Raw genomic sequence first — 26,092 nt, forward strand, 5'->3', positions numbered from 1 at the left:
CTTATGATCTGCTGGCAGCAGGTGGGCTTGCTGCTCCGCTGTACCGTGTGTGTGGCAAATGCTGAGGAGCAAGGGCCCCCCAACCAGCAATAAGGGAACAGCTAACCCGGATCAGACTATCACAGTTCGGTGAAAAGTGTGAGACTGGAAGGAAATGCGTGTGGTGATGTGTGCTAGCCCTCTGGGGTTGGAGCACTGAAGATGTTTTCAGTTTTCTTGGGTTCCCTTTCCTCTTGCAGTAGAGGCTTTTGGGCAGTAGATGTCACGTTTGCATAACGGAACAATGGATGGTACTCACAGACCAGCCCGGCTGGACAGACAGACACGCTCCATGGCAGGAGATACCATCGCCTGTCCTATGGATGTGGGGCCGAGACAAGCTGTAAATCACGAACTGCTCTTAGCGGTGTGCTCTTACATATTTTTTCCTTGGGTTTCTACAGCAGCTCACTGCTGAAGAGGGTTGCTTGCTCTCAGCACAGCCCTCGCGCTCTGCCTGGGTGCTGGGGCGCAGGCTGTGCTTCCCAAAAGCGTTCGGATATTAAGGAGGTTTGAGCCTGTACAGGGCAGACAGAATACTGACTTTCTCCTGCAGAAGACAAGCCCGAGCTCCATGGTTTGGGAGCTGAATCTTAGAAAGGTAACTATCAAAACGCAAGTGTCTAGACTGCAGCTTGCTTCAAATCTCTATATCCTTGGAAAATATCTCACAAAGTGGAAAAAGTTGGAAGCCATGAAGAAATAGATTTTAAAGTGGCAGGAAAATTGTGATGTAGTATCTTTTCAACCCTTATTATACATTTATTTCAGCTTTACAGACTAAATTGGCAGGGTTTGACAATACCTGTGAGTGATCTTTTTGGTCCGAATGGGGAGTTTTAGGGATTTGGCAATGTTATAAATGATCCCACTTTACACTATTGTCCTGTGTTTCATGTGCAAATGATGACCTGTAAAAAAACCCAAAATAACTACCTCCGGTTTAGATAGAATACTTCTAATACAGAAATCTTTGTAAATACATTAATTCCAGTTAATAAAAAATAAGTTCTGAATCTTTACACCATAGTCAAATACAGAGAGATTAAAATCCATTTCCGACTCAAAGAAGCAGTTATGCAAAGTGGAAGAGAGCTACGCTCTTCCATTACAAATCTATCCTAAAACAACAAACCCACCTCAAACTGAAGACTGTAATTTCATCACATCTGTGTTTTGCAGAGCATACAGTACTTGATTTGCAAGCTCAAAGCAAGCCTAGCCCAAAAGGAGAAGTGGGGTTTTGATACGGGTTGCTTTATCAGAGACAGTGGATCTGCAGCGTGCAGCGCGGTAACGGTCGCTGAAATTGCATTTGAAAAGTGACTCTGCAGTTAGGTGTTCCGTACCCGGACAAGGTCATGTGGGTCAGGGTTTCAGCAGGTGTGAAGCTGGTTCACAAACTGGGGTAGGAGGCTTCAGGGCTTCTGCGGATCGGGCTTTTCACAAGTCCTACCAGCGCTGGGCAGAACCCGGTAGAGGTTCTGATGCTCAGTGCTGGCCCCGGAGCTTGCTTTGGGTCTCTGGCAGCCACGTGGTCTCCTCCAGCAAAGCCACTCTGCCCAAGGGCTGGAAACGGCCTTCCTGAGCACAGCGCAGTCGCTTTGGATCTCTGTTCCGATGCTGATCCTGAGCCAAACCCAAATCCAGTTCAAACTGGAACCTCTATAAAATCTGGAGTACTTTGGGTCCAGGGCAATTTTGTTTTTTTGGTTTTTTTTTTTTGGTTTTTTTTTTTTGTTTTTCTTCCCTGGTAAAATTTTTGTTCCTTGAAAAAACACTTCTGTGTGCTTTAACTTAAAAATATTGATGCCAACCACATGAATAATGTCAGTGCCAATGGTAACAATAGCATCAGTGCCAGCACTCTCACAGTATTATTCCCATCAACGCCAACAGTATCATGCAGATCTATGCCAGCAGGCCAACAGTGTCAACAACGCCCGTGCCAACAGGCCAGAACGAATGAAGAACCCCTCAGTAATAAACCGGTGTGCAAAGCCTCGTGCTGTGCTGCTGTCCCACAATAACAAACCCCTGGGCCCAGCCTAGTTCTCATTAGCAACTTTACAATAACACACCCCAGTGCAAGAGCAATTAAACGAAAACACCAAGGCGTGTATGTCCTGGAAGGGAGAAATGCTCAGATATTTCTGGAGCTGAGGGGCAAATGAAATAAATGATTAAGGATTTTGTTGACTCTGCTTTTCTAAATGATTCTGTCCAAGTGCAATGGTGGCAGCTGGAGCTCTTTTTAAACTGGCACAGCCTGAGCTCTGGGAGCACTTGCAAGCAGCAAGTGGTTTGACTTCTGTGTGCTTTGCTTTTGAGTGTATCTCCAGCTCTACCTACTCAACAGAGGAATCTTGTTTAACAGGTAACCTAAGGATTAATGAGAGAACCCAATCCAAGCGGATCTTTCCAGAATCAATGCATTTCCAGTGTGTCGTCTTACTATTCCAAGGCTAGTTCAGGCCTTGACAACACAAACTTTTCCCCAAAGGGCAGGGGGGATTTATCTTTTTCCAGAATTTTCAGCTTGCACATGAAGAAAAAGGTCTGGTCTGTTGCTGAAGAGAGGGCTGGCAAAGCTCCAGCAATGCAACAGGAAGGTTAAGGATTTACAACCATAAGGTCGCCGTACTTCCCCGATCTTCTCGGGTCTGCACCCAGAAAAGCAGAGCAGATGCAGGGCATCCCAGTGCAGCCACATCTTACGGTGGTGGCCTAGGAGTTAGGATGTGTTAAGCAGCTTTCAGAACTTACTCCCAGTCTACGCCTCAGTGCAAGTAGCGATTCTGCTTTGTTTTCCTTTTGAGCAGCAGCTTGATGTCACCACCAAAGAGTTCCTTGCTGTTTGAAAACCAGCTTTTTCTTTCAAAGCAGCTGTCAGTTAGTTGTTCTTTTCTTAAAGAGAACGGGAAGACTATCTTGGTGGGTTTTGCCAAAAGTGGAGGAATCAAGGGACAAAACTGTCCCTGAAAATTTCAGGCGTCTCGATCAGCCCTACTTCAGAAGCCTCATACTCTGGGATTAACTGGAGGTTTTAAAGCCTACATGAAAAAGAAAGTTGAATCACAGTGTGCCTGGTGCAGTTTCAACGAATTACATCCTGAAAGAATTGCTATTCACTTTTGAACCCGGGTTACCTTTGGTGGAGGTGGAGGTTTGCCTTTGGGAACTGGGAAATGAGCAGGTTTTCTCTCTGGTGCCTGTAATAAAAATGTAGTTTAAACGTCATCAGGCTTTCCTGTCTGAGCAGCTGCAGAACCTCTGCAGACCTCAGCTGCTGCTACTGTGATTTCATGTATTTACTGCAGTATCTTCCTCGTGGAAAAACTAGGCATGGATTGGATTAATCTACCCCCATACAACAAGTCACGATAACACAAAGACACGAGGGGTACAGATCTCCCGTTTCAGAAGAGAACTGAGCTATTCTCGACATTTAAATTCATCTGTATCGAATATCCATGCTCAGGAAACAAAAGCTGATCACATGCGTCTTAAGGAAAGACAGTGGGATTTAAATGTGGTTTTGTAATCAAGCTGATAGGTGGTTGGGTGTTGATTGATTGATTGATTGATTGATTGATTGATTGATTGATTTAGTCCCGATCCCTCATTCTTTATGCAGGCAGTACCATGCAGTTACGTTGCTGGTGTGAAGATGGTTCCTACACCCTTGTATCAGGTGGGCAGGGGGCTCAAGTGCCGAGACGGTAAATATTTGAGGGAGACATTTTCATTTAAGTAGGATGCTTTGGGCTTATTAATGGCAAATATTCCTACTCTTCTGGTTTCCAAATTTTTTTTTAAGAATTCAAAATATATATTTATAAGCACATGGGTGGAGATCCCCTCACAGGTGGCACCTTTAGAGACCGCCACACCTCCACGATGCAGGGGCCGTTGCTGACATCTGTAATAGAGCATCATTGGCTTTGTGCTTACACCTGGAGTCCCCATTGGTTTGGACTTCATGTACTACTGCTGATGAGATGTGCTTGTGATGGCTTACAGGACTCCTTGGACCAGATTAAGAGTCTTTTGTGCAGTTTAGGATTGCGCAGCAAAAAGGTGATTCCTACCCTAAAGAATTATGTGGTTTGAATCTCTTGATTTATTTTTTTTTTCAATCATAGAACCTGAAAATACTAATTGGGATCCGAGAGTCATTTGAAATTCAGATGAAGGATGTGAAAAGTTGCAGGGTTATACTTACAAAAATCTCTTCTCTGTGGGAAGAGACTGGTTTGATAGAAGGAACAGGCGGTGGGGGACCTTTTGGCCTTATGACAGGCTGTAAAAAAAGAGAATATAAACCATATTGACCCTATATTCATACTGTGTGTGTAAGCATCCGCCTGTTCCCATGGGAACCTGCAGGCTTGTGTGCATTACTAGGGGTAAAAGGCTGCACTCGTTTCAGAAGCAAGGATGCTTTATGCCGTCTGGTCCTGAGAAAACATGCAGGGCCTGATCTGGAGCACAGCCATTTCCCCAGCCTTTGGGATCAGATTGTCACTGCTGGTCCCCACCACGGTGTGAACTGGTCTGTGCTGTCTTCCCCAAAGCCAACAGGAAAGCAAAGAAATCATGTAAAAAGTACTTACGCTCTGAAACTGTGGTTTGTTCTCCTGCAGCGGAGGTACGGGAAGGAGAAGTTTCTTATCATTCATCTGAAAACAGGGAACAGTTAAATCGGATGGAGCCCTTGTGCGTTATCTCTGTATGGCCCTTTACTGCAGACAGATTGCACAGGGACTCAGTGCCATGGGCTCTCCCCACTCCCTCCCCATGCTGGGATTCGCAGCACTGTCCTCTCAGCCCCAGCCAAGTGTTTTGAAAGCCCTGTGGAAGTGCAGTGAGCTTTGACTGGTGAATTTTATGTTTCCACCCCTCGGTTACAGTCCCAGGGAGGTTGTAGCTGACCCAGCACCTCCCTGCTCTTACCTTCTGGGCAGGTGCTGCCAGGACAGGGTGTTCTCTGTGTCTTTGTTCTTGATCCACAAAGACTTGGTTTGTGGCTCCAGGTCCCCTTCTGGTCTGGTAGCTATGCAAATTTTAGATACAACTATAAATCTTACTCTGACCAAAGTAAAATAATTCTTGCTGAAGTTAAGTGCCTGCCTTTCTCCTCTTGGTGTGTTACATGTTCTTTATTTATTTGTTTCTCCTCCTTATTTGATTTTTTGGGATTAATCCTGTGAGCTACAGTTTCAAGTCTTCAGTCCTCTCCCAACTATGGGATATCTGAAACAGCTCAACAAAGGTCATGGACCGACTTCCTTGGCTTTCCAGTGTCCAATTCCCTCCCCCCCTCCCTTTGAAAACACCGGCTTAAAACTTATGGTTTGCCTTTAGGGGTTGTTTTTCCTTAATGGGGGTAAGAATTTTACCTCTTCTTGATTACTTGGAAGCGGATAAGCAACACTGCTGCAGCTGCGCTGAGAGCGAGGACAACCAGCACACTGGCAACAATAGTGAAGCCTGTCAGGGGGAGAGAACACAAGTTGCTATTTCTTAAAAGATTCTCTGTTCCGAAGCAGTTTCCCATTACAACCACTGGCAAAGTAATTTTTTTTTCACGAGGTCTAGACCTTATTTGTTCTCACTATTGCTCAAGCTTATGGCTGCCTCTCCTGCCACAAATGGTGATGGAAAGGAATGTATTCCTGTCATTTTTACCATCTTTGAAGACTGTGGTTATTGCCCGAGCTGTCCTTGGGCTAAACAAACCTAGCCCTTTCCTCCTATCCTCAAAGATCATCTCATTGTCATTCTTCCCCTCTTTCTCAAAGGGTGTTGCCCAAAACTGGGTGCAAGCCTTTGGCACTGTATACAAGTAAGGCTTCATCATTTTCCTTCAACAAAGCTATTCTGAAGTCTCAACCAAGCCACAATGTTGAGAGCTGATGGTGCTCTAGTGAGTGTGGGAAGAGGACAGAAGTATTTTTTTTTTTTTTTTTTTTTTTCCCCCCCCCAAACACATGGAAATCTGTACGCAAAGTATTTTCCCCTCAGAGGTAGATCAGCTAAAGGCCAGCTCTGTGCAGATGAGAAAGAAATGAACTCGCCTGCCTCCCTCACATCAAACAAAGCCTCTGGGAGCTTGCCTCCACTCAGATTCGACAGTGAGCTACTATGGTGTGCTCATTACCACAGGATGGAGAAAGGAAAAGCCTACTACGCTAAATAATCTCCTGGGTGCATCGCTTCTGTCAGGTTAGAAAGAAAAATAGCTTGCTCTAGTTGTTCATACAAGCTGCAGAGACTTAAAGGTGTGCAGAAATCCAAGACCTAGATACGCAATATTTGAAACACTCCGGCACCCGGTGCAAGTTGGGGCGGTTTCACTGGAGCTAAGGCACCCGTGTCCACCAGTGGGTGCCAGTGCCCAGTGCGTGGCCATGCAGCGCTTACTGGTAAGTGCTGAGGAGCTGTCGCAGGTTGGTGGTGCCCAGCCTTCTTCACACTGGCACTGCAACTCGTGGTCGCACACCTAGGGAAGCACAAAGCCGGGAATATCTTCAGGTTGGAAAAATGAGTGAAGCTGTGATGCCATAAAGTTTCAGTGGCTCTGGTCTAGGGTCCTGATAAGCTTCTTGAAGCTCGGTCTGGAAACCCTCTCTCATTTTACTTGGACAAAAATTTAGTGGAGAGTGCAGCAGTTTTGTACGGTGACGGACAGGCCTGATTGTCTGCCATCGTGTGCCTTTTGCAGGTGTTTCTGCAGTGAAAGCTTCAGTACAAGGCACAAAGCAGCAGAGTTAGTCTTTACATCTGTGGGTCTCTGTACAAATAAGATGAGCACAATTATCTTCCCAAACCAGAAGGTGCCCTGAAAGAGAACAGCTGGGTTACTGTGGCTCAGGGGCAGGGACAGACAGACTTGTGTCCATCTCCTGTGGTCTCCTTAGCAAAAATATGGGTGTGATATCAGATTAGATTTGCTTTCATAAAAATATAGGAAGCTTCTGACTCCACAGTTTTTGCAAATTCCTATCCCAGTGACTTAAATACTGTCACCAATAAGGTCTGTAGCTGATACGTGTAAATTTTTTTTAAAGTTAATAGCATCAAATACTTGTGTCTTACAGCATGTCCAGTACACTTGGCAGAGCAGTTGGTTGATCTAAAGACATCTTCAGCATAGACACATTCTCCATTGCTGCACACCTGAAATGTACAGGGCAAATGTTAACAAAATGTACAGCAAAAACGTTAACAAAGTGATTTACAAGCTTTCAGAGCGTGCAGAGCTTGCACATTATTGTGTAAAGGGACGAAGAGTAAGAGGAGACGTAGAAACGGGTCTGCAAATCACTTAAACCTCCATTAGGAGTTTGATATGTGGGTATAATTTTTCATTCGACCTTTGGGTATTTTATAGCAAAGGGGAATGACAAAGATGTACAGACATGACTCCTTTCCACTCCTCTTCAATCCTTCATCCTTCTCTCCCCACACCGGTGGAAATATACAGCAAAGAAATCGGAAACAGCCCTCAGTGATGCCTAGCACATCCATTACGGAAATAGTTAATAATAGTAATATATGTGTGATCTTTTAACCCTTCATATGAAGGTATGTTTCCATTGCCACATGTAAAAAATATTAAGACAGCAGTCCAGCATGAGGAAATCGGAACAATAGCTGTTGGTGTTTGCTTTGCTACTGGTTTGTGACAGGTGTAAGGCAGAAGGTATGGCAAATCAGATCAGCAGAAGCTTAGTGTCAAGTTCAGTTTCTCCTGTTTAAAATTTTGTCTTGTCTGGTGAAAGAGCTAATGATATAAACAAGACTGAAAGGGGAGGAAAAAAATTGAGATTGTCTACTAACCATCCCATTCCCGCACTTCGTTCCATTGAGAATCATCCCTGGGTCTACTCCTCCGTTTCTAGGAAAACTCGCTTTGCAGGACTCAAAAGTCACCAGGCTCCCATCCCGAGGCATCTCCTTCCCCCCGGTACAGAACAACTTTCCGCACATTATATCTCTGGAAGGAGAACAAGAGCTGCTAGAGCAACGGCACGGCACAGCAAAGCCATCGGAGCTGGGCTCTCCTCCAGCTTGAATTTGTTGTGCACAGGAACTCTGAAGAAAAAAGATTTTTTGATTTGTGGTTTCGGGGGTTGTGAGTAGAAGGTGTCAGGTTCCTAATTTCTCTTGATCTTATTAGGGAACACACAGATATTTGCAGAAATTAGTATTTAACTGACCTGCCTTCAACTTCCGAGGTTCACCTGAGGTTCAAGTTCCCTATCCAAAAATCCCCTCCCTGTACTTACCTGCGCATGCACGCACACGCAGTCACCCTCACAAGCAGGCTTGCACGTAAATATGTACACACTGCTCTTCCCCAGACTGATCTCATAGTCTGGAAACTAGTTTTCTTAGAATTGCCTTTACCACAATATTCAGATTAAGCAAGAAGGCACACACGGACCTACGCGCCATCTAAAACAGTGTACTCTTTGCTTCTGTCTATTCATTTGAACAGGAACGGTCTGTCTTCCCAAATCTCAGGAAATTCTGTAACACAGTGCTTACTTTTTTTTACACGGGACGTGACTACCTTTTTCTGTTCTGCAGTATCCATAATATACCCCTTTCTCGTTCATCCGGTAACAGGAGGCTGGACCTTCAGTAGCCTCTGTGACAGAGAAAAACGCAACGGGGTTAGTTTAGGTTCTCCGCCTGTGAGAACTCAAAATATTCAGTTTCCTTTACCTATTTAGGAAACGGCCTTTACCAAGTGAAGTTACTCAAGAGCCTAAATGACTCTCTCTGACACTTCATGCATTAATTCTGCAATGTCACTGTGTACACACAGCAGAACCTATCCTGTGTGTTCTCTCTATCCAGTACAAACCAGTAGACCTTGCCTAAGAGAAGGAACATAGTCAGGACTACAGACGGTTTAGGACTGGGAAGAGGGTAAGCCACCACACACATCCAGAAACATGAAGGCACGCTAAATCTGGACATTATTTTGAAATACAGACACTTCCTCTTGCTATCAAGCAAATAATACTCACCCAGCTCCATTTCAAAGTTATCTTAAAAGCATTCTGCAAAAGAGGAACACGCTTAACACTTCCCATTTTTTTAGAAATATATTGCCGTGTATGCTCTGAGCTTCAGCTTTGCAGTGTAAATATAAAAATAATAAAATGCATGCTACAAACTAGAACTCATTTCTATAGCTATTCTGTTCCTGATTTACAAAAGGTGTTTGATTTTCTAGCAGACAAAGCCTACCTCAGCCTCTCTCCTTTGTCCTAGGTATTTTTTCAATGCCAACTTGTACTCACGTGGTCCAAAAGCGGCTTTGCACTGGTTTTCTCGGGTGGGACAGTTCCCCATGTAGCAGTAGCCTTCCCCGTAGTTGCAGGGATATCCATTCACACGGAATCGATCCGCTGGGCAGTTCGCCGAAAAGCCAGTGCACATCTCAGCCAGGTCACAGTCATGCTTAACTGCTCGGCAAATAGCTCCTGATTTTTTATACTGAAGCATAAAAAGGGGGGAAAGCAATGCCACACTTACCACACCGCTCCTCCGTGCCATTTAAAAACCACTCTGGAGAGCTAAAGGTAGGGGAGACAAATCCCATCCTCACTGTACCAGTTGCAGGAGGGGCCAGATCGGTATCTAATTTAAAGCTGATTTTGTCAGTTGACAAGATTTTTTTTGCCCTGGTTGTGCCTCAACTTTTCTTTCCAGGAGGGAACGGGTAATCAAAATGCTCGTTTCTCCAGGATTTTGAAAGATGGAGTGAATTGGTGGTTGTGCTGTTGTTTGGGAGGGACAAAGTGTGCTTGTCATTACAGTGTTGGGTCAGCGATTACAAGGAAAGAGGGTTGGTTCTTTGGAAAAGGTGTATTACTGTTTTTTCACAGGAAAAAAACCCCAAAAAACAACAAACCCAAACCAAAAAACCCCAAACCAGAAAGTGAGAAGCTAGAGATACAGAGGAGTCGGTCTTACTTGGCAGTTTTCACAGCACTCTCCGTGGGCACAGGTGGAACCCTCTGTCAGTTTGCAGGTCTCGGGGTCGCAGCAGGCGTTGGTGCACTCCTGGGACAGAAGCGACAGTCAGAGCCGTGCTCCACTCCCCGCCGCCCTGCACGGCTGGGCCCCCACTTTGCTTTCCTGAAACCCGCTTTCACTAGAAGCCATGCAGGCAGCGTGAGCCAGCACACACAGAGCGTGTTTGATTCTGAAAGCACCGATAGAAGTTGTGCAGGAACTTGCTTTGTTTCTCTGCTGAGATGGTTCTGTGCTTACGACTCTCCCCCTTTCCCAGTTCTCTGTCAGCACAGCATGACAAACCATCCAGTCCCCTTTCCCACCATTTGGCATGCACTTTATGGAGGTGACTATATTGCAGATCAGCAATTTGATGACCACAGTTTCCACAGAAATATTTCAGCTACCTTTGAACCGGCCACCTCAGACCCTAACAGAAACCAGATCCTGTAAAGCCTGAATAAAACTCTTTGCCTCTCCCAAGTATTATTTTATTCCCACTTATGCATATACCTCGGGAGTACCACAGTCACATTCCTCTCCTTTTTCCACAAAGCCATTCCCACAGGATGGAGGTGCGACGATGCTGCTTACATCCGGGATGTTTGTTAAGCATTTTGGCATGTCGCTCAACATGTATTTCTCAAAACTCTGGAGGCTGCAAGAGCTGAATTTCTTGGGGACGATAGAACTATTTGAGAAAAACAGGAGGATTTAAGTGAGGATTGGCATAGGCAAGGAGAAACAATACAAGTGACCACCCTCCAAACTATTGGATGCGACCATTTTGCCAAACACATTTATTAATAAATACAATGACTATCTCCTACTTGTAGCATTAAAAAAAAAATAGTGGAAACAAACAGATCAGAAAAAAAATAATGTACTAAATGTAAACACAGCATACAATACAAACCACATCTCAAAGATTTAAGCCTGGTCTACACGATTTCTGCCTGGATGCTTCAGGCGTTTGGAGTTTTCCACTGGGTTGCTCAGCAGGGACTCAGCCTGTTCAACTAGGGATAAAAATGGAACTAAATTCCCTTCTAATGGGTGTTTATTGAAAGTGCGAGCACTTTGCGTGCTTTTCACAGGGTACATCTTCAGGGTAGAGAACAAAAATACACTTTAGGTAAATCTTGGTGGGGAAGCTCTCTCATCTGAGATACCACGGCAGTTTCATGATGTCGTCATTGTAAGGAAGAAACTATGGTTTAATGTGATAGCCCCCCCCCTCCATGCAAAGCTAATGTTATGCAAAAGTGAATAAAGTGGGTTTTTTGTCTGGTTTGGGGTGGGTTTTGGGCATCTGTGTGTGCATGTATCTGAGAATATCTTACAAATTTCTTCATTATTCTTTTTGTATAATTTGAATGGAATAATTTCAGAGAACAAAAATAATTCCTGCTCCATTTTGGACACTGACAGCTTATGCAAAGCCCATCCTTAACTGCCCCAGGCATTACACCCTCACCTTTTTATCCAAACTCCTACCTGACAGTATCTGTCATGATACAAACTTCAGCGTTACACGTGCAGGCTTTGGTGTCATGACTCATGCCAAGGTTGTGTCCCATCTCATGTGCCATGGTAGCTGCAACTGCAATTTCATTTCTGTTATGATCCTGTAGAGGTAAGAACGAGCTATTATTTCTATGAGTATTTTAGAACAAGTAGGAACACCAGAGGAGCCGTGTGGCTAAGAAAGAGGACAATTTTTCTTCTAGCCAAATGATCCTCACTGCCATGTAAGGATTGATTTGTTGTTCAATCCATGCATGCATCTGTTCCACAGTTTATCTTGGATTATATTGTAATAGCAATGAGATGATACCACTAACAAACATGGGTAAATTGCTATAATCACTTTTTAAATAAACATGAGGAAGTTAGGCTGCCAAGTAACAACTGAGTGTTAAGGGGAACTGAACGTCTGAAACTCTTAATCCTTTCTCTGGATAGCTGTCTCTGTGCTTAGGGTGATTACGTGAAGTCCTATAATTATTACTCATTACAGCAAGGTAACTGTTGTGTAGTGTTGTACGTGCACAGAAAGGAAAGGGAGATGCTGTGCTCTATCTTCATTCTTAGCTGGGTGGTTTGTGCTGCTTGGTGGGAGGGAGGAAAAGTCCTGCTCTTCGGAGTGAAATCCAGGTGGATGAATAGCAGGTGGTAGAGGAAATGCATAAAGCATGAGACACAGTGTACTGGTCATACTCTTCCAGCACGGCATTGCAAATTATGCTCCTACAAAATGCATCCCCACACACACACCTCGAAAAGCATTCTGGTTCTACGCTCATCCTCGGATTTGCTGGTGGTGTGGGAAAGCTGGAATAACGTGGGTTATTCCTCTTACCCACACGCCCGGCCTCGGGAGCTGGGTGCAGCAGGTGAGTTCCTGGTGGTGTTGGTAAAGCTTTGGGTCTGTGTCCCAGTTTAGGCTGAGGTTTAAGTACAGTAGTTCAGACAGCTATGGCTAAACTGATGATATGAGTTATGACAGAACCAATTCCCTGCTCAAAACAGGGAGCTTTACAATAGAGGCACAAAATCACTTATTTCTCTCTTTTTGGCTCTGTTGGGGCCTGATACTCCAAATACAGGTGTCAGAGTTTGATGTTGGCACTGAGGTGACACAGATGCCATGCTTTGTGCGTGCTTTCTTTACCCTCTGCACTTCATTTAAACTAAAATCTCTGATTGTGAGGCTCTACAGTCTGATAAAATAATGATATGAGCCAGACAGAGAACTGAAAGTGTCGTACACCCCAAAAATTTTCATAAACCTTTGCTAGTTGAGTAAAAAAATATAGAAAAGCCTTTAAAAAGAATAAAATAAATCAGACCTGAATAATACCTGCAGAATATGTATCACTGCATATGGATTTTAGGAAGGCTAATCCAATCGTCGTCCCATCAAAGTCGAGGCCTCTGCAAGGAAGAAGAAAGGCCCAGTGAAACGCAATGGTGTGACCCGGGAGGTCTGAGCCCAAGTCTGCTTTATGAACCAGGCTGAGGGTTTTAAGCATACACTCATTTCCAGCTCTGGTTTGCATCCCTGATTTAATACAGTATTTGAGGACACGCTTAAGATCACAGCAAATCAGAAAACAATCGAACGCACTTTTCGCTTTAAATTTTTTTGTGTAAATTTATGTTGCAGTTCATCAGGCTCAGCGCATCTGTTGCAGCGTAAAGAGCTTGATGAAGTGCTCGGAGCGTAGCAAAGTGCTTGCATGAATCGGGGCCATTGAACATGAGCCAGAACACTGAAGTGAGCGCTGGTTTAGTTTGGCAACGGGCATTTCCCAGCTGTTAAGCTTCACGTCGTGGCTCCTTAGGTTGTAGGAGTGTGCTGCAGTCTTCAGGACACTCAACTGTTCTCTGACCAGAGCAGGGAAAAGACATGTAGCAAAGGTTGACATTGCCTGGTTTTGCAGGGATTCAGATAGAAAGATTAGATACTATGTCCTAGCAGGTAGTCGTGCTCCATGAGGAAAATAAAAGCAAGAGAAGAGACCCTGCATTTATCTCTTTATCCTAGAATTAGTACAACCCGGTATTGGAAAGCACGAAATCCAGGTCAGTATAGACGGCATCTCTGAGTGGCTGGTGACCAGTTGCTAAAGAATTCCTTGAGCGTATTTGGAAATGCAAATAAGAAAGAGAAGGATACACACGTGATTAGCTGAGCATTGTCATTTCTTTTCCTCTTTAATAAATCTGATAGACGCCACTTTGAGAAACTGTCCAGAGTGAATCCTGCAGCACTACTCAGGAGGCATTTGTCACCATCTGTCCAGATTTCTAGGCCAATCAAAGCCACGTAGATATTTATGGCCTTATAAACCTGCAGCGGAGGAACAGGATTGTCATAAAAACGTAGTTACGCAGACTTCTGAAACAAACACTTGTCCTGGTAACTGGTTGACTTTTCTCACTCGCCATATAGTCCACTCCAGACCCGATTTAAGCTTTTCTGCACTTTGAAGTTGCCAACAAAAAGACAACAAGCAAAACATGAACTGTTATATTCCCTCACATTTTAAACAACTAACAAAATGGTTTTAAAATATGTGAAAATTCCAGACTTGCAAAAGAAATCAACAATTGCTTCATTCTTTTCAAAGGATTTCAATCATTCCCTTTAATAAGCGTTAAGAAAATATTGTATAAATCTTCCTGTACAGAAATCTCATATCTGAAGGCAAAGAACAGGATAATATCAACAGATGTGTTAAATTTGTTTCATAAATCACAATGAAGTTCGGTTTTCATTCTTTCTTGCATGTAATAATGACAACTCATGATGTTTGCAGAAGAAAAAAATTATTAATCTCTTCTATTTCAATTTCACTTTGCTGTGTTTGCTCTTACCTTGTTGATGTAATTGACTATTCCAAATATCCTTTGTCTTACAGTTTGAACATCTTCCTCATACTTCTTATACTAAAAAAGTAAATATAGTACGTCAGGAAAAAGAGATTTATCAAAAAAGAAATATCCCACAGAAGATTGCATTTCAATCCACACCGTGCCTGGTCTACTTATCAGTATTTTTTCGATGTGCTATTTTATCAGACAATGTGTTTCAACATCAGGCCCTTTTGAAATGTGTATCTATGTGTAGGGTGGAGAAGAGGACGGGCACTGTATGGTGTTTTCTGAATTCTCGTCATCTCCAGGTGGGATTTTTAAACTCAGTCCGCGTTAGGAAATCCTACTCCAGACCAGAGTCAGTGTAGCAGCGTAACTGTAGTAGGAGCCCAGGGGTAAGACCTGCTTTGGAAAGCTCACCTCTAGCTGGTCAAATGAGAAAAAAACTCATTTCAATACTCACCAAAGTATTGTCTGCAACTATGTAAAGTTCCAGATACTTTTTCGCTTTCAGGTAGGCTTTCATCTAAAGACAAGACACATTTAAATGACTTCTAAGGCCTGTTTCAGTCTCAACCTTTGCACTTTCAAAGCCGTGTATGAGTTACGAGGGTATTTCTTTAGCTGAGGCATTTAGAGTGGGACAGCCTCGTTTTAAAATGCCGAAAGGTAGGCTAGGTTTCTGTGTTTAAGGATGCACACGGGCACCTATTAGTACACGCAGGAGGGCTTAGCTCAGGTGCTGACTGACGTCTCAGGTCTGTGAGATCTCACAGCGGTTCTGTAAGGGCTGATCATGCTCCACTGTTTGTGGTTGCTGCTTTTCTGGAGGCGCCACCAGCCACCGTGGGACTTGTGCTGCTCACAGAGGCTGCAGCTTCTTTTCTGACATGTGCTAGCGGGACTGTTGCTTAACTGTGTACTTACTTCAGGACTGCTGCTGGATTTGAAGATGTCGTTGATGGGGTCATCTGAATCCTCTTCCCAGGTGTTGTTGATTAGACCACAGGTTTTTATGGACTTCTGTTGGAGTTTCTCATACTTATAGACGGCATGTTCGTCTCTGTCTGAAGCTCCCAAGGGTTCAATGAGGTACTTCTGACCACGGGTCTCAAAATAGCCACTGAGAAAATCAGACTGTGATCTTTTGAATCCACAGGACTGAGTCAAGATAGCAACATGACCTCTAACAGCCTTTAGCTGAAGCATACAGGCCACTGCACACGCTGATGCAATGGAACAGTTTGGCAGCACGCAGGCAGAGTGCACGACAATTTAAAAACAGAAATCCAGGCTGCTGAGTTAATTGGAAGATTTGGCTGGTCAGTGAAGTCTCCGAGCAGGAGACTGTCAGTCAAAAAGAGACTGGTTTGGGAATGAATTAGATTTAAATTTCAGGGGTTTGTGCTAACAGCGCTGTTTGAAAGGGGAATTTCAGATCAGTGGGGAATTCGAAAATATGTTTTTATCTTTAATTGAGATGAAAAGCTGAAGTATTGAAAGGAATTAAGAATTTCGAATAATTTTGAGCAGCAAGTGTCAAAATAAGTGTTCTGTATTAGTATGGAAACTCAACAAGATATGTAAGAAGTGTTCATAAAGAAAGTCTGGGTACAACAACCCTAAATGTTGACTGCAATCACCATCAGATGCTATGGTATGAAATTAGTCATACACATTTACTGGTACAGATGGTTCTTTAGCTTCCAATTTATAAACTCTGAAATTGAAGTAGAAAGGTAACCTTTTTCTCCCTTCTTTCCTTTTTTTTTTTTTTTTTTTAAACTAGTTTCCTTGTAAGCATGAATAAAAGATAACACCACTTATTTACATCTCAATACTTTTTTTATATTGGAGAAATTTATCCTCCTAGAGTATGTGCATTCTGGCACTGGTACCCTTTGGGAACCAAACCTCCACCTTACCTTAGACCTTGGCAAGCACTGATGCTTGCGATCGAATCCACATCATTCCGGATGTAACCTTCATAGTAACAGTGGTCCTGGTTAGAAAGAAAAAAAATACATCGTCAAATTGGGCCACGTCTCATTGACTGCAATCAGTTGGCCAAGATCGAGTGACTTCAGAGGTTGCACTAGTACAAGCTCCCACAAACTACAGTGTCTGGGGAAATCTCCTGGTAGAGATGAATCTTAAAATGGAAGAAGTTGGTGACCGTTTCCATGTTTCCTACGGTGCTGTTACTGCTACGCTTCAACACAGAACGACCCACACTGGGACAAATGCAATCATGGGGGTATAACAGTCCATGAAAATAAGAATAAGCATACTTAGTGCTCAAAATTAAGCATATACCGATGTGTTCTGCTGAATTAAGGTCCCTACTGAATGATTTTATTGTGGCCAAATTTCAAGGAAACACCCTTTACTATTAACCCAACAATTAAATGCATTAACTTCAATGAGATTAAAATGCATGTATTATGTTAAAAACATATGATTAGGGGAAAAATTTTCATGACTTAATTGACTTAAGGATCTAAGGTCTAGTGAACACTTCTGCGTTTAAAGAGACTTCAAAGTCACTGAGGTATTGTGGAAAATTTTACCCACAGCATTTCCTCAATAGATTTCTTCAGAGAGACCTATACCACATGGGCTGGGCAGTATTCAAACCTGCGCGGCTTGTGCCTTTTGTTTTCTCATAGATGTTTGGTTTCACTTTACCGTTTGTCTTCCTTCCATCACTGCCTTGCTTACAGTGAAAAATACATCAACAGAGTGAAAATTGCTGGAGAAAGGAGTGGAAAATTACTCTTCATCTTTTGAGGATGCAAGAGAAACAGCTCCTGAGATCACAACAAACTATCCAAAACGTGGGAATTCCTTACTCAGCAAGCTGCACCAGTAGGCCTGTTTGAGATTGTCTTCCACCAGGTGTGGGTGCTATTTGCTCTTGACAGGATCCATTCAGGGAGTGAAAGTTAATTCGAGCAATCAGAAATGCCTTTTTTTTTTTTTTTTTTTTTTTTTTTTTTTTTCCCCCCACAAAAAAACCCAACCTGGAATTGTTTATGCACATTTATTTCACTCAAGATCCTCCTGTTCCATGGCAAAGAATATTAGGCTTTGTATTCCAAATGACATGCGTTTAAAACACATAGCATGACATTGGACAAAAAGCTTCAGGTGAGAGCTTTGCTGAGGATGAGACCCATGGGTACACAGTTAATGAAAAAAAAACCCTTCCACAGTGACTTCCTTTGTGTCTGGATCTGAATAACTGATTTGTCATGGCTCAGAGAAACCACCTGGGGTAACCTGCAGTGCATTTGCTGTGAGCGTGGGTGGTAATTGGAGCCAGTGAGGAAATGTGTCTTTATCAGAATCTGTGATCTCACTGAGATGAGGGTGTAAAAGCGAGTCACGGAGTTGCGCAGAGTGAGCAAAGTCAGGAGGGCAAAGTCAGGCAGTGGAATGGCTCTGGCTCCGCTCCCTTTCCTGACAAAAGAGAGAAATTCAGCCCAGGTAATGTGTTCATCACCCACTAAGGTGAAAAGGGGTCACCTTTTTGAAAGGCAAACTATGTCTGATTCTCAACAGGTGCAAATCAGTGCAGCTCTGCCAAAGTCGTGAGTCACGTCTTCTCCGTCCCTTCAGAGGCATCCTAAATCACAGTGCTTAAACCTTGATTTAAAATCTCTTCTTTCTGTCTGATACATGCGATTATTTCATGGACCCATCAATCTCATACAGACTTCCTCAAGACAGCAAGTATGAGGGAAGGAAACCTTTTATTATCACCTTGATTTGAGGACTTGTTGTTATTTGTCGACCGTCATCGGAATAAACAGTTTCAGTGTAGCCTCTAGCTAATAGGTGCCTGCAAAGAGTCAAGTGCAAGCGTTATTCCAAATAAATTGTAGTCATCTAGAAACGAGGCAATTGCATAACGCGCAAAGTATGCGGGGGAATTCAGACGATTGCTCAGGTTAGTATTAGTATCGAAAAACTGGGGAAGCAAAGCTGCTGGGTGGGGAATTCTGCCCGTTTGTAATCTTTACTCAAAACAAAGGGACATTTCTAAAATAAGAAAGCAATTAAAGTCGACTTATTTCACTGGTAGAAGATAACCGCCTAGTAAATCTGAAAGTAAATGTATAATTACGTACGGAGTACTGATCCCCTTTCACGATTTCCCAGCGTGAGGGAAACGCTACGGCTCTGTTCTCTTCCCCGTTCACCCCCACTGATGATAAATAGCAAAGATCTAGGTCAATGGAACAGCTGCCTCACCTGTTTCACACGTGCCTGTGCATACAGGTATGCATACGTGTGCATACGTGTATGTGTACGTGTGCATGCGTGTATGAGTGCTCACGCTCAGAGATTCTCTGCGAAATCACACTGACATATATTTGTCCAATTCTTTTGCTCACAGCTTTTCTCAAGTTTTACAAGTTCACATCTTTGGAATCATTCTGTCTGAACTTGATTATTTTTTTTTTTCCCCCCTAAATAAACTCTATTTTTGGACACATACACGTTCCTGAACCTTCGAAGGAGGACATCATGACTATGGAATAAATTACTGTGTTTCTGCCACCACTGGGCAAGGCACCCTTGGCTTTCTGGTTGGTGATCTGCTGTGGAAGGCCAAATCCTGCAAGGCTTTGCGTGCTCAGGCTCCTATGCAGCAGAGCACTAAGCACATGCTTAACTTTAAGCCAGAGCTGTAGTCTTACTAAAGCGAGCAGCAAAACAAGTCTACATTCACTTCAGTGTGGGTAATTACCCCAAACTGCCACAGTCCAATTGCTTTTCAAAGAGTGGGATTTAGTACAATATAAATTCCCTTCTCCCCTTCCAAATATTTAGATTAGATTAATACAGGGGCAAAGAGTTAATTACAGTCTATATTTAACATGAACTGATTATAGTACTATTGTATTTACACAGCCATTAGAAAAGTACCGATTAAAGCAGATCTGTTTGATCCCGTGTGAAATATTGTGGTGGAGTCAGCAAGCAGCAAGTCACAGCTGCGCTTTATTTTGTGTTGTCCGGTACAGTTTGGGACTTTCCTCTGTGGGCTTTGTTCTGTAACACAGCCCCCTGCTTCTCCGTACCCTCTGCATGGCCGGTTCAAACGCTCTTAATCTCCTCGGCCGAGGCGGCGAGCTCTCCTGCTTTCAATTCCCATAAAGTATTTTGTCAATGCCAGTTTATATTAGACCACTCAAAGTCCAACAGCAGTAGTGTCAAGGTAGGGAGTGCTGGAAGCCGAATTGTTAAGGATTATTCCATTTTTTACTATTTTTAAGAATTGTTAAGGATTATTCCATTTTTATTATTTTTAAGAATTGTTAAGGATTATTCCATTTTTTATTATTTTTAAGAATTGTTAAGGATTATTCCATTTCTTACTATTTTTAATTTTTGAAGAGCGTACAGAGCCAACAGCCCCATTTCATGGATATTTCTCTTGTTCTTCTCTGTACTTTCTACCGGCATGGAACAAATAAATATAACCCAGAGACTATCCATGGACACGGAAAGCTTGTGAATAATATGAAAACGTTGAACATTGAGTGGATTTAGCCATCTAGAAATGAATGGGTGAAGCATTAGCAGTACAGACAGGTCACTCCATCATAGTGATGCCATACGTGCGTGTAATTATTTTACATTACCAAAATACTGACGTGATGCTATCTCTCCCCTCTTCTCTCACTGGAGTTGAAAGGTTATATTTACCAAAACCCCTCTGACTTCCAGGAGCCTAAGTCCTGTTTCAGAGTATCCTGAATGTCCCGCAGAGCTGCTTACAAGCAGGGAATAATGCTCAAGGAAAAACTGAACTGAACCTACTTATTTTTTTGTAGGTGCAGTATGACTTCCTCTCCGTTGGCTTTGATTCCATACTCCATTGTGTCATCGTATTTTGTCTGTAAACAGATTTAAGTGTTAGAATATGGAGTGTTATGATTTCTGGCCTCACTATGAGCTGCCTGCTACTGAGTTGCCAGCTGCATTCTTTTCCTTCTCTTCCCACCAAAAATAAGTTTTCTGGCAGTTGAAGAATAAGCAGGAGGTCATTCTGTTTCATATTTTTTAATTAGAGGAAGAAATTTAACTGTGCGAGTGTATTTCTACAATCATAAACACATACCCTGCATATTCAGGAAAGTGCCGAAGCGAATGCTTAAATTTAAACCTTTTTATAGCTCTCTTGAAATATGTAAGAGCGTTCTTCATTTTAAGGATTTGACTTAATTTACTTCAAATTAAAATGTCCACAGGTTATTCAAAGTCTGGGTAGTATCAAAGCCTACATCTCTGCAGAGATATAAGTCCAGAAGACCCACTGACAGCATACAGGTACTTCACTACATACTGAGTAACGCCTCACAGCCCGTCTTTAGCACACAAGGAACCCCTCTGCCACGTTTTCTCTTCCATTTTATTTTGCAAGATGAATTGTCTGGCTCCACAGTCTCTTACCTCTGAAAACCAAGGCTACTCTGACTCCAGAAAACCTTCCCCATCTCCCAGAAAAAAAAAAAAAAAAAAAAAAAAAAAAAAAAAAAAAAAAAGAAAAAAAAAAGAAAAAAAAAAGAAAAAAAGAAGTTATCTCTTAATACCTCTTTGTTTGTTTCTACATCTCTTTTTTGTACTGTGTGCAATTTCCGTGGATAAACTATTTCATATTGTTCAACTCCAGGTAATTTCTTGCTCATGCTCCCTAGGGAGAAATAGATGTATATTTATGAAAACACAGCATTCATTTATTAAACACTAAATTTCATGTCTGTCAGGGCGGATTCTGGTGGGCTGTGTAGTCCTTCATCTGTTGCACCACTCGTTCCTCGTGTAGTCTTTGCTCTGGCGTGAGCTCACCCGGTGTGCTCAGCAGTCACCCTCGTTACGTGACCTAACCAGAGGTTTGTTACAGTCTGGATTTCCGATGACTTGACATACCTGGCTATTTCCAAGTGTCAAAATATTTGATGCAATATTCGCCTTGTATTTCTTTCCCCAGCACCAATCAGTGGTTTCGAGTACCCACATGCTAGACCAGCTTTGCCTTCACATTTTGCAGATGACACGGATTAAGTTATTCAGTTCTGTGAAACCGGTGACCTCCAGCCCTTATCCCATGTTGACATGCAAGTTAAGGCGGCCTCTAGATAAGTCAATAAACTCATACAGTTCACCACAAGTCTAGACCAGGCCTAGATTTCTCCTTTATAAAGCTTTTCAGCTGGCCTTGTCACATAAGTACTTGCACAATACTTTAATAAGTGCGCTCTTACCTATTGAATCATGGTGGAGGGTGGTCACATACTTGTGACAGCGGAAGGACTGGAGAAGGCATTGGAACAAGGCTAGGTGGAAATAATAGGTGATAGGCAACAAAGCAGGAAAATCTTGAAGGTGGTAAGGAATTCAGATGGTTCCTTAACTCCCAGAACCCTTCTTACTGGTCTTGTAAGTTGTGTTGTGTGTCTGCAGTGGCTATAAAGAACTTGTGGAGGAAATGCAGTGCTGATGAAAAGTATTTCTTTTGGTTTTCTGCTTCTAAGCCTGAGTGGCTCTTGACAAAAGTTAATTTGTGGCCTGACTTGCAGGGGTGGTCAGCATTCATTGCATCATTTAAAGTTAATAATAGCAGCTGACATACAGCATTTGAGGGTAGTACAAGGGATGTGTTAGCTTCCAACAAGGCAACAGCAGGTTTTACATGCCTCCTAAGCTCTTTAATTTCCTGCAAAAGGTCATTTCACCTGAATGGGCAAATTCTCGAGGGCTCAGCATTAAGCACAAGAGCCTGTATTTGGGAAAAAAAAAAACAAAAACCAACCAAAACCACAAACAACAAAGGGAGAGTGCAACTCCCAGTTTAATTGTCCGCCTGAAGGCCAGATTTTTACAAGAGTGGGGCATCCAATTACTGTAATTTTCTGTATCTGGATCAACAGAGCACATCCTCATGCAAATTGTTCCAGTAAAATAAACAGATTAATTCTTCATAACTGGTTTATTTGATTAAACCCTTTCCAAAACTTATTGCAGAATAAAATTGATTGTATCTTGACAAAGCTGTAGAGAAAGGCGTGATGGTATAACGGTAGTAAGTCCTAAGTAAGGAGTAAGCATCTTGCGTCAGCTGAGCCATTACACAGACACAGTAACTATCCATGCACGTGCTGTTAACAAACACCAAAGTGCATGTTTGTTACTGTAATTTACAACGATGTTTTATATTTTAGTTTAAACAATTAATTAAGTTTACTTTTAAAAAATCTTTTGCTTTGCAAGACTTAGTCTTTGCATGAGCTCAAAGTATGTTCCTATGTAACAGTCACAGTAATATTTTAGGCCTCTCGGAACAGAGATCTGTGCTCCAGTTTTATCTATCCACTCCCTGTTGCAGACTCTTTTTACAAGGCCGGCTGTAGCCCAGATGGTTCAAGTTTAGGCTAGATTTGAATGGAGACTCAGAACTAAACTTGTCCTTTTCCCGCAGTGTGATACAAAGAGCATTTCGAGGAAAACGGGTTAGTTTTGTTCTGGAACAAATAGTTTCTTAGAGGTAGGTGTTTTTTTTTCAATCAACTGAGTATATTGTCTTTGTCTTGCTTCAAGCATTGTCTTGAGTCAGTAGCTTTAAGGAGGAAAGAAATTTCTTGGGCTTCGTACAACAGTTAGAAAAAGTACTAATAAGGAACAAACAATGCTGTACTTTTCCAAGAGCCTATACCAAGAAGAAAAATCATTAGTGAGGATTTCGTTGACAACGAAGGTTTGGTTTTTGTCAAGAAACAAAATATCTAACACCGTAAGCATTAGTACTGTACACGTTTTCAGATATGTGCAACTAATGAAACTGTAAAGATACCTGCCTGAATACAAATTACATGCCTAATTATGTCTATAAAACCTGTGCATGCTGATGCATGCCAAGCTCTGAAAAAATCTCTTCTCTTTTGACATGAATTGAAAGAAACAATGCACGTGGAAAAAAAAAAAAAAAAAAAAAAAAGTGTGGTCTGTTAAGGTTAAGTCATATGAATACTCATAACCTGAAGTATCACACAGATAATAAGGGTGGTAACTATTTTAATTCAGGTAATGTCATCACTTGAATTCAAATAAAAGTTTGGATTGTTTGGTTGTTTTGTGTTTTTTACAGCCAAAATGCTGTCAGTTTAATAAGTTGTCTCAATTGGATAAATTGTCTGCTCACTTGCAGGGGAGGTACTTTCTTAATTGGCTCAAAAAACTAACTGGTTTTAGGTCTTTAGGCAATCTATGGCCAGCTTTCACACAAATAAATAATTCTCTAACTAGACAATTTTAGATAATTGCTTTGAACAGAAAGAGAAAAAAAAAAAAAAAGCAAACATCCCTGACTTCAGCAAGACCATTTTTTTTTTCAATGGCTTTAATTCCCTGTTCTTCAGTGTTACCTATATGTTAATAATTAAAAGTTCATAAAATCTCTGCAGAGTTATCCATAGCAACCACTGATAAAGGATTTAAAAAAAAAAAAAAAAAAAAGCGCCGTACCTTGTTGGAGAAAACGTAGCAAAACAACAGAAACGAGAAGGATGTTAGTCATCTCAGTCGTGCGTGTCTAGCAGTGGTCTCCGTGGTCTGGGCAAGTCGGGATCCAGGCTGGCTCTGCTTTGAGCAGTCCTCTCTTGTGCACTGAATGAGACCGAGTGAGTCGTTCTGCTTTATTCTTCCTATATGAGGAAGTGTTTACTAAAGGTGTTGCACAACATTCAAGTCACAGAGCGTTACAGCAAGCGGAAGTTCCTGCTGGTTAGTTAATGTCACACGAATTGTGATATATTGATCGCTTCTTTGAAATGAATTCCCTAAAACCGTTCGTGAGGGAAAACAGAAATAAATAATGAGGGAGATTGGAGGGGTCCTACTGTTGGCTTGTTATAGTCTGGCTGGCAAAAAGCTGTGGTAGGAACAGTGGGTACTACTGGTGACTCAAGGAATGGGAAAGTTTTCAAGTTTAGAGTAAAAACAGGTACCTGGGACCGGTGTTAAAAATGTGTTTCAGTTCTTGCCGCTTACCATTAAATCTGTACGGAAAGGGAAGGCTTAGGGCACCAGCAAAGGTGTGTGTAGGGCTCTATCTGTGAATCATATCTACAGTGTAAACACTGAGTAGGTCCTTTTCTGCCCCCTCTATCCATATTAGTAATGTTTGCTTGAGTTTCGTGTCTATATAAAGGGGGATGCAGACGACTGAGTAATCAGGATGATATCTGTTGAATAATATTCTAAAAATCTAAGCTAGAAAACTATCACATTGGCTTAGCCAGTTGTTATAAAATAGTACTGTGTGCTGCTTAAGGCCGCAGCAATCCATAGAGAGCCTCTTCACAGAAGTTTAACTTTCTGTGTGTTAGAACAGGTATTACAGAGTCCTTAGAACGGGAATGGATTGTGCTCTGTGCTGCAGTATATGAATATAAATTCACATTAGCAATACACATTACACTGACGTACGTTCATTTATTAAATTCATTTATAAATAAATAAACTGAAATCCACACCATTTTTACTGACATAATGAACAAAATAACACTTTTAATACAAGTGTTATGGGATAGCTATTTCTGTCTCAGATATGCGTTGGAAAAGTTCTGATTGTTTTGAACATTCAAATCCGAAGTTGTAAATGCAAACTCTCCCCTTAGACTTCTGCTAAATCTCCAGACATTCTGGGGCAGATTGGGAGCTATCAACAAATGGGCTTTGAGCTTTCTTTAAGGATAGAATGGTACTAATTAATGACTTTATGTGCAATGCTGATTGCGATAATCAACTTACGTGTAGAGCTGACAATTTAGCAGTAAAACTTGATTCTAAGACGAGAGCCTGACTATCTGTGTGTCTTTCTTTCGTTAGCCATTTACAGGGAGGCAAAGCGATTTTAAAGCGGGTGTAAAGAGCTGCTGAGGAGAAGCAGGAGCTTCACACCGCTTCACATCACTTTGCAGTGGCGTGGGGGGTGGAGGCCGGGTGCAGCGTAACTTCGATCGTCCCCTGTGCTGCACCCCAAGCACGCCGCTGTGGCCTCCGTTGCTCTCAGGGGTACATGCACCTACAAACCCCTTGGGCAGCTTTTCTTGCCGTTTAGCTCTAGGGTCTTCCTTCAGCGTTTGCATTTTAGGGATCATTCATCCTGCTCCGTTGAACGGTACGCTCTGCTTTGGCAGTAGCACGACATTTTTACAGGGGATATGGAAGTGTAAAATATTTCTTCACAGGAGTAAATGTAGACCAGACACATTGTCTGGCCTCCAAACCTACTCTGAGATGTGCTAGTCTGAACACTCTGTTCTTTATGAGTAACGTTGGCTTTGAATGGTCTCTGGAAGCGTTTGAGAGCCCCTGGAGCAGGGTTTAGGTAGGAAGGGGTCCTGAGAGAGGAAGACGGCATCTACCTGCCACAGACCTGATGATAACAACTCTCAAACCTCTTCTCTGCTGCAGGTCTGGAAGCCAGAATCCTGGTGAGCTCAGCAACTCTATCATAACTCAGGTCAGTATTAATCTCTCACTAACTGTAGCTAGTTCTAGATGAACCTTCTACCTGCTCCGAGTGCCTTGGGCGCTGAGCCTTCCCAGGGCAGAGCTG

General features: G+C 42.4%; 1 protein-coding gene across 1 annotated transcript; it reads right to left on the minus strand.

Moving 5' to 3' along the window:
* Positions 1-1,003: 1,003 nt before the first annotated feature.
* Positions 1,004-24,125, minus strand: ADAM28 (ADAM metallopeptidase domain 28). The gene is made up of 24 exons (XM_026863158.1): positions 23,995-24,125; positions 21,066-21,166; positions 20,293-20,369; positions 18,226-18,304; positions 16,386-16,462; positions 15,388-15,583; positions 14,924-14,986; positions 14,461-14,532; positions 13,764-13,933; positions 12,930-13,014; positions 11,575-11,705; positions 10,591-10,768; positions 10,036-10,125; positions 9,360-9,555; positions 8,596-8,698; positions 7,885-8,041; positions 7,141-7,221; positions 6,466-6,544; positions 5,442-5,532; positions 4,996-5,095; positions 4,656-4,721; positions 4,265-4,342; positions 3,189-3,251; positions 1,004-3,092 (listed from the first exon to the last, which is right to left on the minus strand). Exons 1-24 carry the CDS (start codon positions 24,044-24,046, stop codon positions 3,060-3,062), a joined length of 2,418 nt encoding a protein of 805 aa, XP_026718959.1. The 5' UTR covers positions 24,047-24,125; the 3' UTR covers positions 1,004-3,059.
* Between the last annotated feature and the right edge of the window lie 1,967 nt (positions 24,126-26,092).

The sequence above is a fragment of the Athene cunicularia genome, assembly GCF_003259725.1.
Source record: "Athene cunicularia isolate RWA chromosome 22 unlocalized genomic scaffold, athCun1 chr22_part1, whole genome shotgun sequence".
Lineage (NCBI taxonomy): Eukaryota > Metazoa > Chordata > Aves > Strigiformes > Strigidae > Athene > Athene cunicularia.

What these genes read in the sequence shown, in the direction of transcription:
- ADAM28 (XM_026863158.1), bottom strand. Translation starts at nt 24,046, where the DNA reads ATGACTAACATCCTTCTCGTTTCTGTTGTTTTGCTACGTTTTCTCCAA. An exon ending in AGTGCTGTGAAAACTGCCAA is followed by an intron (nt 9,556 to 10,035) that starts GTAAGACCGACT and finishes TTTATGCTTCAG; the next exon opens with TATAAAAAATCAGGAGCTAT. An exon ending in CCAAGTGTACTGGACATGCT is followed by an intron (nt 6,545 to 7,140) that starts GTAAGACACAAG and finishes GTGCTTCCCTAG; the next exon opens with GTGTGCGACCACGAGTTGCA.